The sequence below is a fragment of the Hevea brasiliensis genome, chromosome 15, assembly GCF_030052815.1.
Source record: "Hevea brasiliensis isolate MT/VB/25A 57/8 chromosome 15, ASM3005281v1, whole genome shotgun sequence".
NCBI classification, from domain to species: Eukaryota; Viridiplantae; Streptophyta; class Magnoliopsida; order Malpighiales; family Euphorbiaceae; genus Hevea; species Hevea brasiliensis.
Window position 1 is genome coordinate 37,299,856 of NC_079507.1, and position 14,091 is coordinate 37,313,946.

The 14,091-nt window shown below is 26.0% G+C and overlaps 1 protein-coding gene across 1 annotated transcript; it reads left to right on the forward strand.

Moving 5' to 3' along the window:
• Positions 1–6,181: 6,181 nt before the first annotated feature.
• On the forward strand, positions 6,182–13,501 carry LOC110632577 (alpha-dioxygenase PIOX). Its single transcript, XM_021780845.2, has 10 exons — positions 6,182–6,331; positions 6,431–6,694; positions 7,793–7,942; positions 11,270–11,403; positions 11,564–11,777; positions 11,870–12,015; positions 12,183–12,410; positions 12,508–12,710; positions 12,796–13,039; positions 13,113–13,501. The coding sequence occupies exons 1-10, from the start codon at positions 6,212–6,214 to the stop codon at positions 13,336–13,338; spliced, it is 1,929 nt and encodes a 642-aa protein (XP_021636537.2). The 5' UTR covers positions 6,182–6,211; the 3' UTR covers positions 13,339–13,501.
• The last annotated feature ends 590 nt before the right edge of the window (positions 13,502–14,091 follow it).

Sequence of the window (14,091 nt, forward strand, 5' to 3'; positions counted from 1 at the left end):
ATGAATAAAAAAGAAACTAGAATTAGTTTTAAAATTTTATTTACTATGAAATGATCCAAACACCTAGGAAATGTTGAGTGAAAGGATAAAAAGATTAGCAAAATAGATATCGTTTAAATAAATAATTATAACTGCATCTTCTGAAATAACATGAATAGAAATGTAATATACTAATATATTTCGTATTTTGTATATGACTACAGTAAATTTAGGAAACAAGCAATTCCAAAGAACAATATAATATGACAAAAGATAATTAATATTAGGAATTCCATATGAAATGAAAATAATTCTTGATTATGCAAATTAGGTTTTATTTCCATCTGTATTTTGTATATATTATTTTCATGTTATATTATTACACCACTAAGTAGAAATGCTTAGGGCGATGGATTTTTTTCTCACACAGGTACTGAACGTAAAGCCCAACGAATATTAAACAAAGATTTTGGAGTTATGATCTGCAGAAGTGTCTGAAGTATTCAAGGTTGTCACCTCCTCAGCCATGCATGTAGATAGGGCCCATATAGGTCATAAGCTGTATGTTGTATAAAATGCTTAGTTATAGTATTGTAATGTAAATTATGAAAATGTAATTAATAGGTATGCGATGTAAATTAATAAATCAGTTAGTTCATATGTGATTAAATTGTATATCATGTAAATTAATGAAGATTAAAAATTTTTCATACATGAGTTGAGCATGAATGGGAATGTATGGAAATGGATATAAATGAAATTGTATGGACTGAATACGATATTGAAATATATAGATGATGCATGAAATTATGAGATTTTTATTTTAAAATATTATTGAACATTTCAAACAGGTGAATAGTGAAACACGTCAAACGATAATAAAATAAGAGAAAATTCGTTGGTTTCTCCATCGAAAAATAATTGATATTAAAATATAATGAGAATAAATTATTAAAGGAATAAAGTAAGATAAGATAGGGTGCTCCGGCACCGAGTGTGACATGCCTTGCTCGGCTACATTGTAGACGGGTGAGGAGTGTTACAATAATATTACACGAGTCATGTAAGCATGGAGCTCGACCCATGTAACTAACTAATCAAGAGAAATTAAAGAATGCATGGAGAAGCTATAGTGCATAGATCGTGTAATAGACCCCATGTAAATCACCAGGCCTCGTGTAACCTTTTGGAAGTCAAGAGTTGAAGAACTGTGGAGAGATGATAGTACACGGGCCATGTTAATAGCCCCATGCAAACTTCCTACCCTCGTGTAACTTCCTGTCTCCCTCATGAACGAAGCCCGAATTAGTCCAGAGACTTACACGGTCCTAGTCTGTGTACTTTGCAGTAGATAGACTTCTATTTCAATTCCAATCCTTCCACTTGTTTTGAAAAGACTTCTTAGGCTCTTGGAACTGTGAAACATGACTCTAAGGCACATGATATATATACTAGAAGACCAAAACCTGTAAGAGAGCTTTTAGTTCAAGTTAGAGTCAGTTTTAGTTTACTTCAAACCCTAGTTTTCAAAGCAACTTTGAGAGAATCTGCATCAGCATCAAGGAGAAGGACTCTCAGCTGAAGTTCCAAAAGTTCAAGGCTGCAGATCTTTGTTCTGGGTTCTTTTGTTATATTTCTTCAAATTGTCTTATGTTGTTTTACTTTAATTTTAGTATATTTGTCAAACTCACCATGAGTGAGTAGTTTATTTAATTTTAAGATTAGGAGAGTAGCACTTTTAATTTTTGTTATGGATATATATTGAGGTTATTTATTATTATTAAATTTTATTCTTTGATTCGATAATCTATGTTTTTAATGCATGCTATGTGTTGGTACACACTTAGTGATGATATAAAATACTAATTGAAGAACTGAAAGGTGAAGATTCATATTGGAAATCAAAATTTTTAACCTAGAAAATCTGACCTAGTAGAATCCATAATTAATTAAAGAGCTTAAAGGATTTTAGTTAAGATTGATTGCCATAAAAGTAGGGTTCAGGTTAATTAAAATATACCTTAGCTACCTTGAGAGAGGACTTAAGATATCTTAGGATTAATTTTCATCAAAATAATAATTCTCAGTATATTAAACAGGTGAAGTTAAGTCCATAATAAGGTTGATGTGTGAAATCTTAATTATGGAGTTGTCGTAGTTAATTGATATCTAAATTTAAGTTTATAACTTTTTTTCTTCTAATTCTTAACATCTGTAGTAATCTAGAATTAATCTCTCAAAACATTCGATAGTTTAAAACAGTTAAAATTGTTGTCTGCTTGGTACTTATGCCTATAAATTCCTCGTAGAAACGATACTCTACTCACTATTTTATTACTTGTTTGCGATCCATACACTTGCAGGGTTGTAAACTAGCAAACATGGCTATGTGGATTTAGATTTTGCAAGGGATTTGAACAAGAGAAAATCTTTGACAGGTTATTTATTTACTCTCTTTGGAAGTGCTATCAATTAGAAGGCAAAATTGCAAGCTACAGTTGTTTTGTCTACCTCAGAGACTGAATATATGGCTTTAGCAGAGGCAATAAAAAAAACTTTATGATTACAGGTTTAGTGAGTGGTCTTAGGTTGATACAAAACAAACCAATAGTGCTTTGTGAAAGCCAATGTAATATATCTCATAAAGAATCAAATGTACCATGAGCAAACTATACACATTGATGTCATTTATCACTTCATTTTGGACATTATAACTCAGGGATTATAGTTTGTAAAAAATCTTTACACATGATAATCCAACAGATATAATGACCAAGTGAGTCCCAGTCAGCAAGTTTAGGCATTGCCTAGACTTGATTAGTGTTTGTAGTGCTCAGTAGTGCCTTTGTGAGGGCATATGGCAAGACAAAGTGTTTGAGGTAAATTTTTGTTAATGATGAAGGGAATTCAAGCCAAAGGGAAGAATTGTTATTTTTATGTGGCTTGAATTTTGAATATTTTTTCATGGACCTGAATTATGACCTGACCCAAAAGTTTCACGCACAACCCAATCGGAATAAAAAAGTGAGGTCTGTGGGAGTAGTGTGGACTAGTATAAATATTATATTTTTTCTCCTTTATGGTAGATTTGTGAGATATTAGGAAAACACACTGGGGTTAAGATTTAAGAGTTCTAAGTGATTGTATCTTGCTCCTTTTCATCATAATGGATCTTTTTCTCTCATCTTGTCCGTGGACGTAGACCTTACAATCGAACCATGTAAATTTTATGTTATTCTTCTTTTTTTTTTCTATATTGTGTGATTGTGCAAATATATTTGTGCTTTAAATTTGCATGTCTACTATAACACAATCAAATAAATTTTAATCAAAAAAGGGGAATGAAGAAAAATAGTTTAGTTCTTTATAACTCACACAAATTGTAAAAGTTATCGATTTATATTCCTTCCGTGTTATACCACTTTATTTATTTTCCCTGCTCTGAATGATCTTCTCATTTTCCTTCTAATAAGATTCATATGTACCCGTGGTCATGGACATTTAAGCTTACTAACGAAATAAAATTGAAAAAGATATTTGATATTCGTTAATGGCTGAAGTTCTTCACTGAAAAGGCCAAGGGTATTTTTGGTTAGCTTATGATGTAATTTCTAGCGTCATACAATGTTTTAGGATATTTGTGTTATTAATTTATTCATAGAAAAAACAATGAATAAAGTTTTGTTTATTTTTGAATAAACAATGACTACCTTCCATACAATGTTCTAGCGCCAATTTTTTGTTATTTTTGAATTTTTAACTTTCTCATATATATATATATATATATATATATATATGATAAAGTTTTCGTTAATTATAATTTTATTTTTTTATGATAATAATTAAATAAGTTGATTAATATATTATTTTTTAAATTAACTGACATATAATAATAAGATAATAAACAAAGTTGTATATATAACGATTTTTAAAATATCATTATTAAAATTTTTATACATAAATGTTTTTAAATATAAATTTTTAAATTTTATAAATAATTTTTTATTAAATAATTATTTAAATAATATATATTAATATAATTTTTATTGAATAATATATTATTTTTTTAATCTAATTGAAAAATTAATTAAAAATTATTAAATAAAATAATTATTATTTTTTATATGAAATAAAATTTTAATAGTTAAAATTTAGAAATATTTAAATAAAAGTTAATATTTAATATAATTGACTAATCTTTATATAAAAAATATAATAATAAATAAAAAAAGAGATATGCACATGTCAATTTCACATTTTTTTTTAATTGTAAAAAAGAATGATAGCCATAACCCCTTAGGCTTGAAGTCTATGGTCACTCATTGACTCCTCGATTTAATCCAATCTCATAAGAATAAATTTATCGCTGAATTCGAGATGACACCCCTTTAGATGAACTATTGGATAATTTGTCGTTGCCTCCCATTACACTCTTAAATAGAAATAATATTTAGTTATCATGTTGATACAGAGAGTAAAACTGGAGTAGGATAAAACTGTCTCACCAAATTAACTATCAAGCTACCACACGTTACAATAAGTGGTTCTCTATTTTAAGTTAGGTGCTTTCATATATATATATATATATATATATATATATATATATATGTGTGTGTTTCATATATTTTTTGTTTTAATTAATAAAAAATTTTTCTCTCGATTTTTAAAAAATCAAATATATTTAAACACATTTTTATCTATGTAAATTGAATAGAGCTTTCGTTTCCTTAGGATTCCTTTTGCCCCCACCTGTCACACCTCTTATCTTTGTTCCAAGGTACACCTTGGGCTGAACCCTAAAAGCTAAGCTCTTTTTTATTCTTTGAGAGAAAAAAACAAGAAATGTGCTGGAAATATAATCATACCAAACAATCTGTGAGTTGTGACCACTAGTTCTATTCATACTTATAAGTAACTCAATCAAAATAAAAATTAGATCTTTTTTTCTTAGCATTTTTTTAAAAATATAATTTCAATTAAAATTTAAATGTTATAAATTTAAACGTTTTAATCCTATCACTAGCCAGCCTTTAAATGTAAAGAAAACTCAAAATAATTTAATTAAGAAAGCTTAGCCAAAGCATATTCAGAAATATATTAATTTTGGAGACTTATAAATAGATATATTTTTATTTAGGCTAAGATAGACATATCATTTCAATATGCATGCTTAATCAAATTTTATTTATTTTTCTAATTTTATTTTATTTGTAACAATAATAATAATAATAATAATTATAATAATAATTTTAATCCTAATATCATAAATTTTCATGTGTCTAAATTAGTTTAAAGAACAAAATTATAATGAAATTTATTTGTATATATAAAATATTATTTATTATGCAAGATATAAAAAAGAAACTCAGACAATTTAATATCAAAAGGTCAAATGTTTGGAATAGTTTGCAATTATAGCTAAATGTTTCAATTTGGATCACAAATTGCAACCTTTAAGATTGGTTAATAAAAAATTGATTTAAAAAAATTTTAATTATATCCACTAAATTTATAATTGTGGTAGTCAAATACGGTAAACTTATAATAATAGTAACCATACACTTTAAATAGATTTTGTAATTCAATAATTAAACTAACTAATTATTTTAAAAATTATGACCACATCAATTAAAGAATAAAAAATCAATTCATTCAAAATATATATAATAAATTGAAAATTTTAAATATTTAGTTGTCATAATTATAAATTTAATGGGTAAAATTTAAAATTTTTAAATTAATTTTAATAATTACACCAAATATTAAAGATTAAAATTTATTATTAAAAATTAGAACATTTATCATAATTATAAATTATTGTAAATGTTTGGCCTGGAAAAAAATTTATTATGATGTTATTTATTATTTTAGTTATAATTTTGATAGAAAAACAAAGTTGCTGTCAAATCAATTTTTTTGAATAATTAATTTTATTGTAATTATGCTTATAAATAAATTGCAAACATAGTATATAAATAATTTTCATATACTATTATAAATATATTGTGATAAAAGATTATGATCTTATTACGATAATAAGGGCGAGTTTGGAAAAATTAGAATGTGATAATTATAGAATAGATTAAAAGGTCTTTTTTTTTTCTTTACACGTGTAAGATAGGCTCATCGCTTATGCCTTGCTTGATGTGATTATATAAGTACATATTGGTCTGTGTGTGATCTCTGCACAAGAGAGCTTTGCCTTTCTTTGAAGAAGCAAGTTAAAGTATAGATGTTTTCATTAACCATGTGTTTGAAGTCTCTTTTAAGTTCATCTTTGCATCGCTTCATCCATGAAGATTTCCATAGCGTCGTTGCTTCCATGAGTATCATCGACACTTTTCTTTTCCTCGTAAAATCCCACACTCCCTTCATTATTTTTTATAATTATAAGCTCTACATGATAGTAAATGCATAGCACTAATTAATCTGTACTTTTTTTTTTTTTCAGATTATGCACACCATTGATAAGCTCGGCATATGGCCTAAGTTACCAGTACTTTTAGGTTTGGTTTATCTGGTTATCCGGCGGCACCTTCACCAGAAGTACAACTTAATCAATGTCGGAGTAACTCCGGTTGGTGTTCGATTTAACCCTGCAGATTATCCTTACAGAACTGAGGATGGAAAGTATAATGATCCCTTCAATGAGAATGCAGGCAGCCAAGGAACCTTTTTCGGCAGAAACATTCTCCCTGTTCACCAGAAACATAAGGTATAATGACGAATTTAATCTCAGCGCTAATCCTTAGTAGACCTGTTGCTACTGACTTGTAACAAATTGGTCCCTAATCTGTCACAAAATATTTTATAAATAATTTAAACTATTAATGAGGGATTTAAATCATTCTTTATTTTCATTACTAAAAGTTATTTTTTTTTAGTGTTAGTAATTAAAATTTTAGAAAGTATTTCAAAATTTTTTATTTTGAATATATTATATGTCGATATATAAAATGTGCTTTTAAAATCGTTTAGAGAAAAAATTTAATTCAATACATAAAAATTGGCTAAAAATACTCTTAAATAAATATATAAAAAGACATTAATACCTATTATAGTATTAATTTTTTAGAGTAATTAGTAAATATATAATATTTAAGAAGAGGAAAGAAAAGATAAAATGTTCAATTTCACCCATTTACTTATTAGGAAATTCAATTTAATTTAATTTTAATTTTTATTTAAATTAGTCTAAAAATTTTAATTTAAGCTTAATTTAATCTAAAAATTAAAATATATGATCTAAAATTCTTGATTTGTTGATTTAAATTAAAAATTAAGAAGTTTAATTTCTTATTTTTAGACTAAATTTTTTGATTTCTTGATTTAAATTTAAAAATTAAAAAAAATATTTTTTTATTTTATTGATTTTTAGACTATATTGAGTTTATATTAAAAATTTTAAATTAATTTAAGTAAAAAATTAAAAAATAAGTTAAATTAAATTTCTCTGATAAATATGGAGATGAAACTGCACTTTAAACCGAAACAGAATAGCAATGTCTGACGTTCCCAAACATTTGTTTGCCATCTCAGGTAATAAAAACATTCCCTACAGTATGACATATCTAGCGGTTTATATGGTGTTTAATTAATTTCATATCATAAAGTACAGATTTATTTATTTTTGTGCGGTAAATCACCTATTGATTTCTTGAAACATGCTTGCGTATTATTTGCATTATTTATTTTCTTGATAAAAGAGGAAAAAAAATATATAAACATATATAATTATAAACAAGTAGAGTACGAAGTACGATCGAACCCTTCAATCTTCTGTGATGTAGTGTTAATTTGATAATTTATGCAGCTTCTGAAACCTGATCCAGCTATGGTTGTCACAAAACTTCTGGCAAGGAGAAAGTTAATAGACACAGGAAAACAATTCAATATGATAGCAGCTTCTTGGGCTCAGTTTATGATCCATGATTGGGTTGATCACTTGGAGGATACCAAACAGGTCTATCTCTCTTAATTTCCATTTTATACCAAATTTTTATATCCATAACCATTTCATTATTAATTTGCCTATTATTATTATTATTATTATTTGATTTTTGCTTTGCTAAACACCTCTCTTTTTTTAATCCTAATTAAAGAGATGTTTATTACAGGAAATGACGGGGTGCATTTGAATTGCATGTTGAATTTTAAAAGAAGAAAAAAATTATTATTTAATTTTTATATTTTAATAAAATTAATTATTAGTTTTTTGGTCAAATTTTTTAGTTGTTGATAATTGTTAAATTGTTATTTTATTTTATTGAAATTAATTAATTACTCATTATAATTGAAAAAAATATTATTATTTAGTCATTTTATTTTAATATAATTAATTAATTAATTTTTATATTTTAAAATTATAATATTTTAAAAAATATATTCTTAGATAAAAATAAAAATTTTATTATATGGAGATTAAATCTAAATTTATATTTGTTTAAATTATTCAAGTAATTTTATTCAACTCATTGAACATATTTTTATGTGTTTATCTATTAAAAAATAATTTTTTCAAATTATTACTTTAATTACTTAAAAATTTAAAAAAATTAATTAATTTTTTTATACATATAATTTATATTAATTTTTAATAAAAAATAAAAATAAAAAAATAAAAAAAAGAAATATATGGGTAAAAAGATAAAAAATTAAAGAGGAAAGAAAAAAAAAAAGAGAAAAAGATTATCAAAGTAATTTGAATAAATTTAAATAAAAGAGGCTAAAGAATTGGCATGACTAATTAATATATTTTTTAAAATATATAAATTAATTAATTAATTTTAAAAAATTAAATAATAATTTAATTTGATATTAAAAAACTTAATAAAAAATTAAATAAATAAAATAAATGACTTAAATAATATATTTTTAAAATATAAAAAATAAATAATTAATTTTATTCAAAATGCAGAGAGTATATGATTATTTTCCTTGAAAGATTCTTTTGTATTTGTAGGAGACTAGTAGGGACATGCAGTCCTCCTCTGGACGCTCCACTGCAAAAATGCCTGTCAATCCCATCAATCTCAGTCCTTCTGTCTAAACCACAATTTTTTCTTCCAAATAAAGATTGAGCTGAAAAGAAAAAAAGTACATTTTTTTTAGGAAAAATAATTATAAGTGTTTTTGAAAAAAAAATTATTTTATTATTTTATAATTAAATGTGTTAAAATTAATTACAAATTAATTTTAATAATTTTTAATTAATATATTTAAAAAAATATTTTTTAGTAACGATTTTAATGATAATATTAAACACACCTTGAAACTCAACTAATGCACGATTATATATATATATATATATATATATATATATATATATATATATATATATATATATGTTGAAATTTTAAAATTCATTTCCGATAAAAGCAATTAAAATTATTTAAAAAAATACCATGTGTTACAATCTCTTCATTTTTTTTATTTTTATATTTTTTAAAATAACTTATTATATTAAACATTAAATTTTTAAATAATTTCAAATTTCAACTATCAAAATTTTATTTTATTCAAAAAATTATCAAATTTTTTTATAATATATATTTTTAAAATTTTAAAATTTATAATTTTAAATATTAAAAAATTTATTATCACCTAAAATAAAATTATAATTAATTAAAAAATTTATTATTAACATAAATTTATAATATAATTATAAAAATATAAAATATATATTAATTAACATTATTAAAATAAAATAATAAATAATTCTCATAATACCGACTAATTAAAGTTTAAATTTAAGTTCGTAGGTGGTACGTTCAAATGTTGTATTCAATGCAACTTTAGAAACTTTCGTCGGATTTCATTTGAACTTTGTGATTGCCTACAAAGTTGATCGAGATATACCTATATGTTAATCTCAAAGAATAATAATGTATAGATACATTCTATGTGTAAGAGATCTACTGGATAAAGAAGAAACTTAGGAATAAAATTAAGTGATTTGATTAATTAAATCAATGAACTATAAGACTCAATAATTCTTTAAATGTCCTCATTTAAATTAAAAATAAAAAATAAAAAATAAAAATTCATATTAAGTAAATCATGTTATTTAGTTTTATAGCGTAAGAAGGAATCGAGTCCACCCATAATAAGTCCATCTGATTTGGGTCCATATCAGTGAATATGAACCTACAACACAGTAGCTGAAGGACTCTAAAGAAAAAGGTGAACTAATTAATAAATTAAATGTTCCATTAGAATAGGAAAAGGTGAATTATTTTAAAATGTAGATTTTACCATTATTTATAATAAATTTAATTATATATATATTTAAAAAAATTATATTAACATATATACATATATTTAAATAATTATTTATTAAAAAATTATTTGCAAAATTTAAACATTTATTATTAAAAATATTTCTTATATTTAAAATTAAATAATTTTAATAATGATGTTTAAAAATTGCCATATAGTATATATGTCTTTTCTACTTTATTTATCTATTATATTGACATATATAAACTAATTTAAAAAAATAAAAAAAATCTATTAATCAATTTATTTTAAAATTTAAAATTAAATAATATATAATTTTATATATTTTATTAAATATAAAGTTATACCAATTACTATTAAAAAATTTATTTATTAATACTTAAAATAAAATTAGAATTAATTAAAATTTTATCATTAATAAAATTTTATTATATGATTTTAAAAATATAAAATAAAAAATAAATATTATATTATATTAAAGCAGAATAATGAATATTAACTCGCGATAAAACAACTGGTTATTAGGTGGTTTCTAATAACTTGTTGTAAAAAAGCTGATTTAAAAAAAAAAATAGTAAGGATATGTTTCAAAATTTAAATATAATTTTATGGCAATTTTATAATTTTATACACTTACATAATTTGTATGATAAATGCACAATTTGGTTTGTAAACATTTTCAAGGGTCGAGATTTATCTCATAGGGACAAGAATCATTTTTCTTCTTGTTATCTTTATCTTTTAATAAGTCAAAGAGATTCAAAATCTATCCATCAAAATTGAAAATCTTCGTTGTTCTTGCCTTTCACCTGCATTTCATTCAGCTACATTCCTGGCAGTGGGCAGAAACTTGTAACATCTTTAGAAGTTCTCTTTTTCTCTAGCTATCTTCATCTTTTAATAAATAAAATACTCTTTTTTAATTGAAAAAATAAAAATAGAAAATCTTGATAATCCTTTCTTTTTAAAAAAAAATTAATGAAAAATACAAACCAGAGAATACTAAAATTTTGCATGTTTAATATTGTGTGTTTTTATTATATATATATAGATTGAGCTGATTGCACCTAAACAAGTTGCAAGTCAATGTCCTCTTCATTCTTTCAAGTTCTTCAAGACAAAGGAAGCTCACACTGGCTTCTATGATATCAAGACTGGCACATTGAATATTCGTACGTCTTGGTGGTAAGAACAGTACACTCTAATAATGAATAAATTAGACACCAATTTTAAAAACCATCATTATTAATGAATATCTTTAATTTCAGGAGGTGGGTTCTTAAATTTTCATTAAATTCTAATAATCAATATAACCTTTTTTTTTCTTGGTGCCTTTAAATAAAAGGGATGGAAGTGTTATATATGGGAACAATGCAGAAAGATTGCAGCAAGTGAGAACATTCATAGATGGGAAGCTCAAAATATCAGAAGAAGGTCTTCTTATACATGACTGTAATGGGATTGCTGTGTCTGGAGATGTTCGCAATAGTTGGATAGGCGTCTCCACATTGCAAGCCCTTTTTATCAAGGAGCATAATGCAGTCTGTGATGCTCTCATGGTAGCCCAATCACTTCAATTCTCCTGTCTAATGTTTCAGAAGGATTATCAAGATATATAATCAATTATTTCTATCCTATTGTGATGTTTCAGAAGGAAAATCCACATTTGAGAGACGAGGAATTATACAGGTATGCAAGATTGGTGACCTCTGCTGTGATTGCAAAGATTCATACCATTGATTGGTCGGTAAAGCTTTTGAAAACTGATACATTGTTGGCTGCAATGCGTGCAAACTGGTAATTTGACTACTCTAAGCAGGGAAAAACTTACTTAAACCTAATCCATCATGGATTTAGAGCACATAATGTGTCTTGGATCCATGATACGCAAGGTTTAGGTAAGAAATTGTTGAAAGCGAAAGCTTCTTTTATTAAATTTCCTTTCGGTTTAAAAATCTACTTAGGTACGGATTGTTGGGAAAGAAATTCAAGGACAGATTTGGGCACGTTGGAGGAGCCATATTGGGAGGTCTTGTGGGTCTTAAGAAACCTGAAAATTATGGTGTCCCTTATTCTTTGACTGAGGAATTTGTTGGCGTTTACAGAATGCATTCACTCCTACCTGATCATCTTGCTATTAGGGACACTACTTCTGAACCTGGACCAAACAAATCTCCACCGTTGATCCAAGAGTATAACACTACTATCAAATCTTCCTCTCTCTTTAATGTAGTAATCGATTCAATTAGATGTTATTTCCTCTTACTTTTATTTTATATGGACGCACAGGATTCCTATGGAGAACCTGATAGGCCTAAAAGGAGAAACGGTTCTACCAGAGATTGGATTCACTAGGCAATTGGTCTCAATGGGTCACCAAGCCTGTGGAGCCCTAAAGCTCTGGAATTATCCTACATGGCTCAGGGACCTTGTAGTGCATGATGTAGATGGCCATGAGAGGCTTCATCACGTAGACCTACCAGTTCTTGAAGGTACAGAAATATAGCAAACATGACCACGATTATTTGCTTCAGGTGAATGATATTCATGGAGTTAATCTGTTGGTGATTGATGCAGTTTACAGGGACAGAGAGAGGAACGTTGCAAGGTATAATCAGTTTCGTAGAGGTCTAATGATGATACCCATATCGAAATGGGAAGATCTGACGGATGATAAAGAAGCTATTCAGGTACTAAATGAGGTGTATGGTGATGATGTAGAAGAACTTGATCTTCTAGTGGGTCTCATGGCAGAGAAAAAGATCAAAGGATTTGCAATTAGTGAGACTGCATTTTTCACATTCATTCTCATGGCATCAAGGTAATTAACATTTGATTATATTAGACAATTTCAATGACGTTGAGGTTTCTGTTAATATAATTTGTGGGGGCAGGAGGCTGGAGGCTGACAGGTTCTTCACAAGCAATTTCAACAAGGAAACATACACAGTGAAGGGACTTGAATGGGTGAATACTACAGAAAGTCTAAAGGATGTGATAGATCGTCATTACCCAGAAATAACAAAGAAATGGATGAACTCTACAAGTGCATTCTCTGTGTGGGACTCTCCTCCTGAATCTCAGAATCCCATTCCTCTTTATCTTCGTGTTCCGCAGTGATCTTAAAAGTTCATGTGAGAAGAAATGCAAATGGATTCGCTCAGTAATAAATAAAAGCCTTTAAATTTCCTCAGCTGTAGTGCCTTTGTTTGCCAAATATATACTTTTTTTGTGAAAATTGGAATAGCTCTTCCGATAAATAAAGCTATGTTGCCTTTCCTATTTTTCGTGCAAATAAATTCCTTATTCTTCCTTTATCTTCATGTTGCTTGAAGATTGACGCTCAAGGCATCTTCAAATTTATGGGTAGTACTAACTAATTAAGATTCTTTATATACATAACTTTCAGATGATTTAAAATCAATTGATGATCATTTGCTTTGTAGATCTGGCTAGTAGCCAGTTAGGGAATCCTTATATGGATAATAATTTTTTAAAAATTATTAATTATGGTGGATTCATATAAATCCTATTATAATTAATAGTAAAAATATATCCTTGTAAATACAAGGATTGCATTAAATAATTCTCGAAGTCAACGATTCCTAGACTCATATTAATCCTAAATGATCCCACTGGAGAGTTTTGATCCCTCCAGCAAAATCTTAGCTGATTCTAATATATATATATATATATGAAGATATTCTCAAAGGTTGACATGTGAAATTGTCTTTCATAGTATTGTCATATAGTATTTTATATAGTATTATCACATAGATTTTTTATTTGTTTATCTTTTCTTTTTCTTTCAGATCTTGTTTAGCTCAATTTTATAATGAAATTTATTTTAATTATAAATAAATTTTATGATAA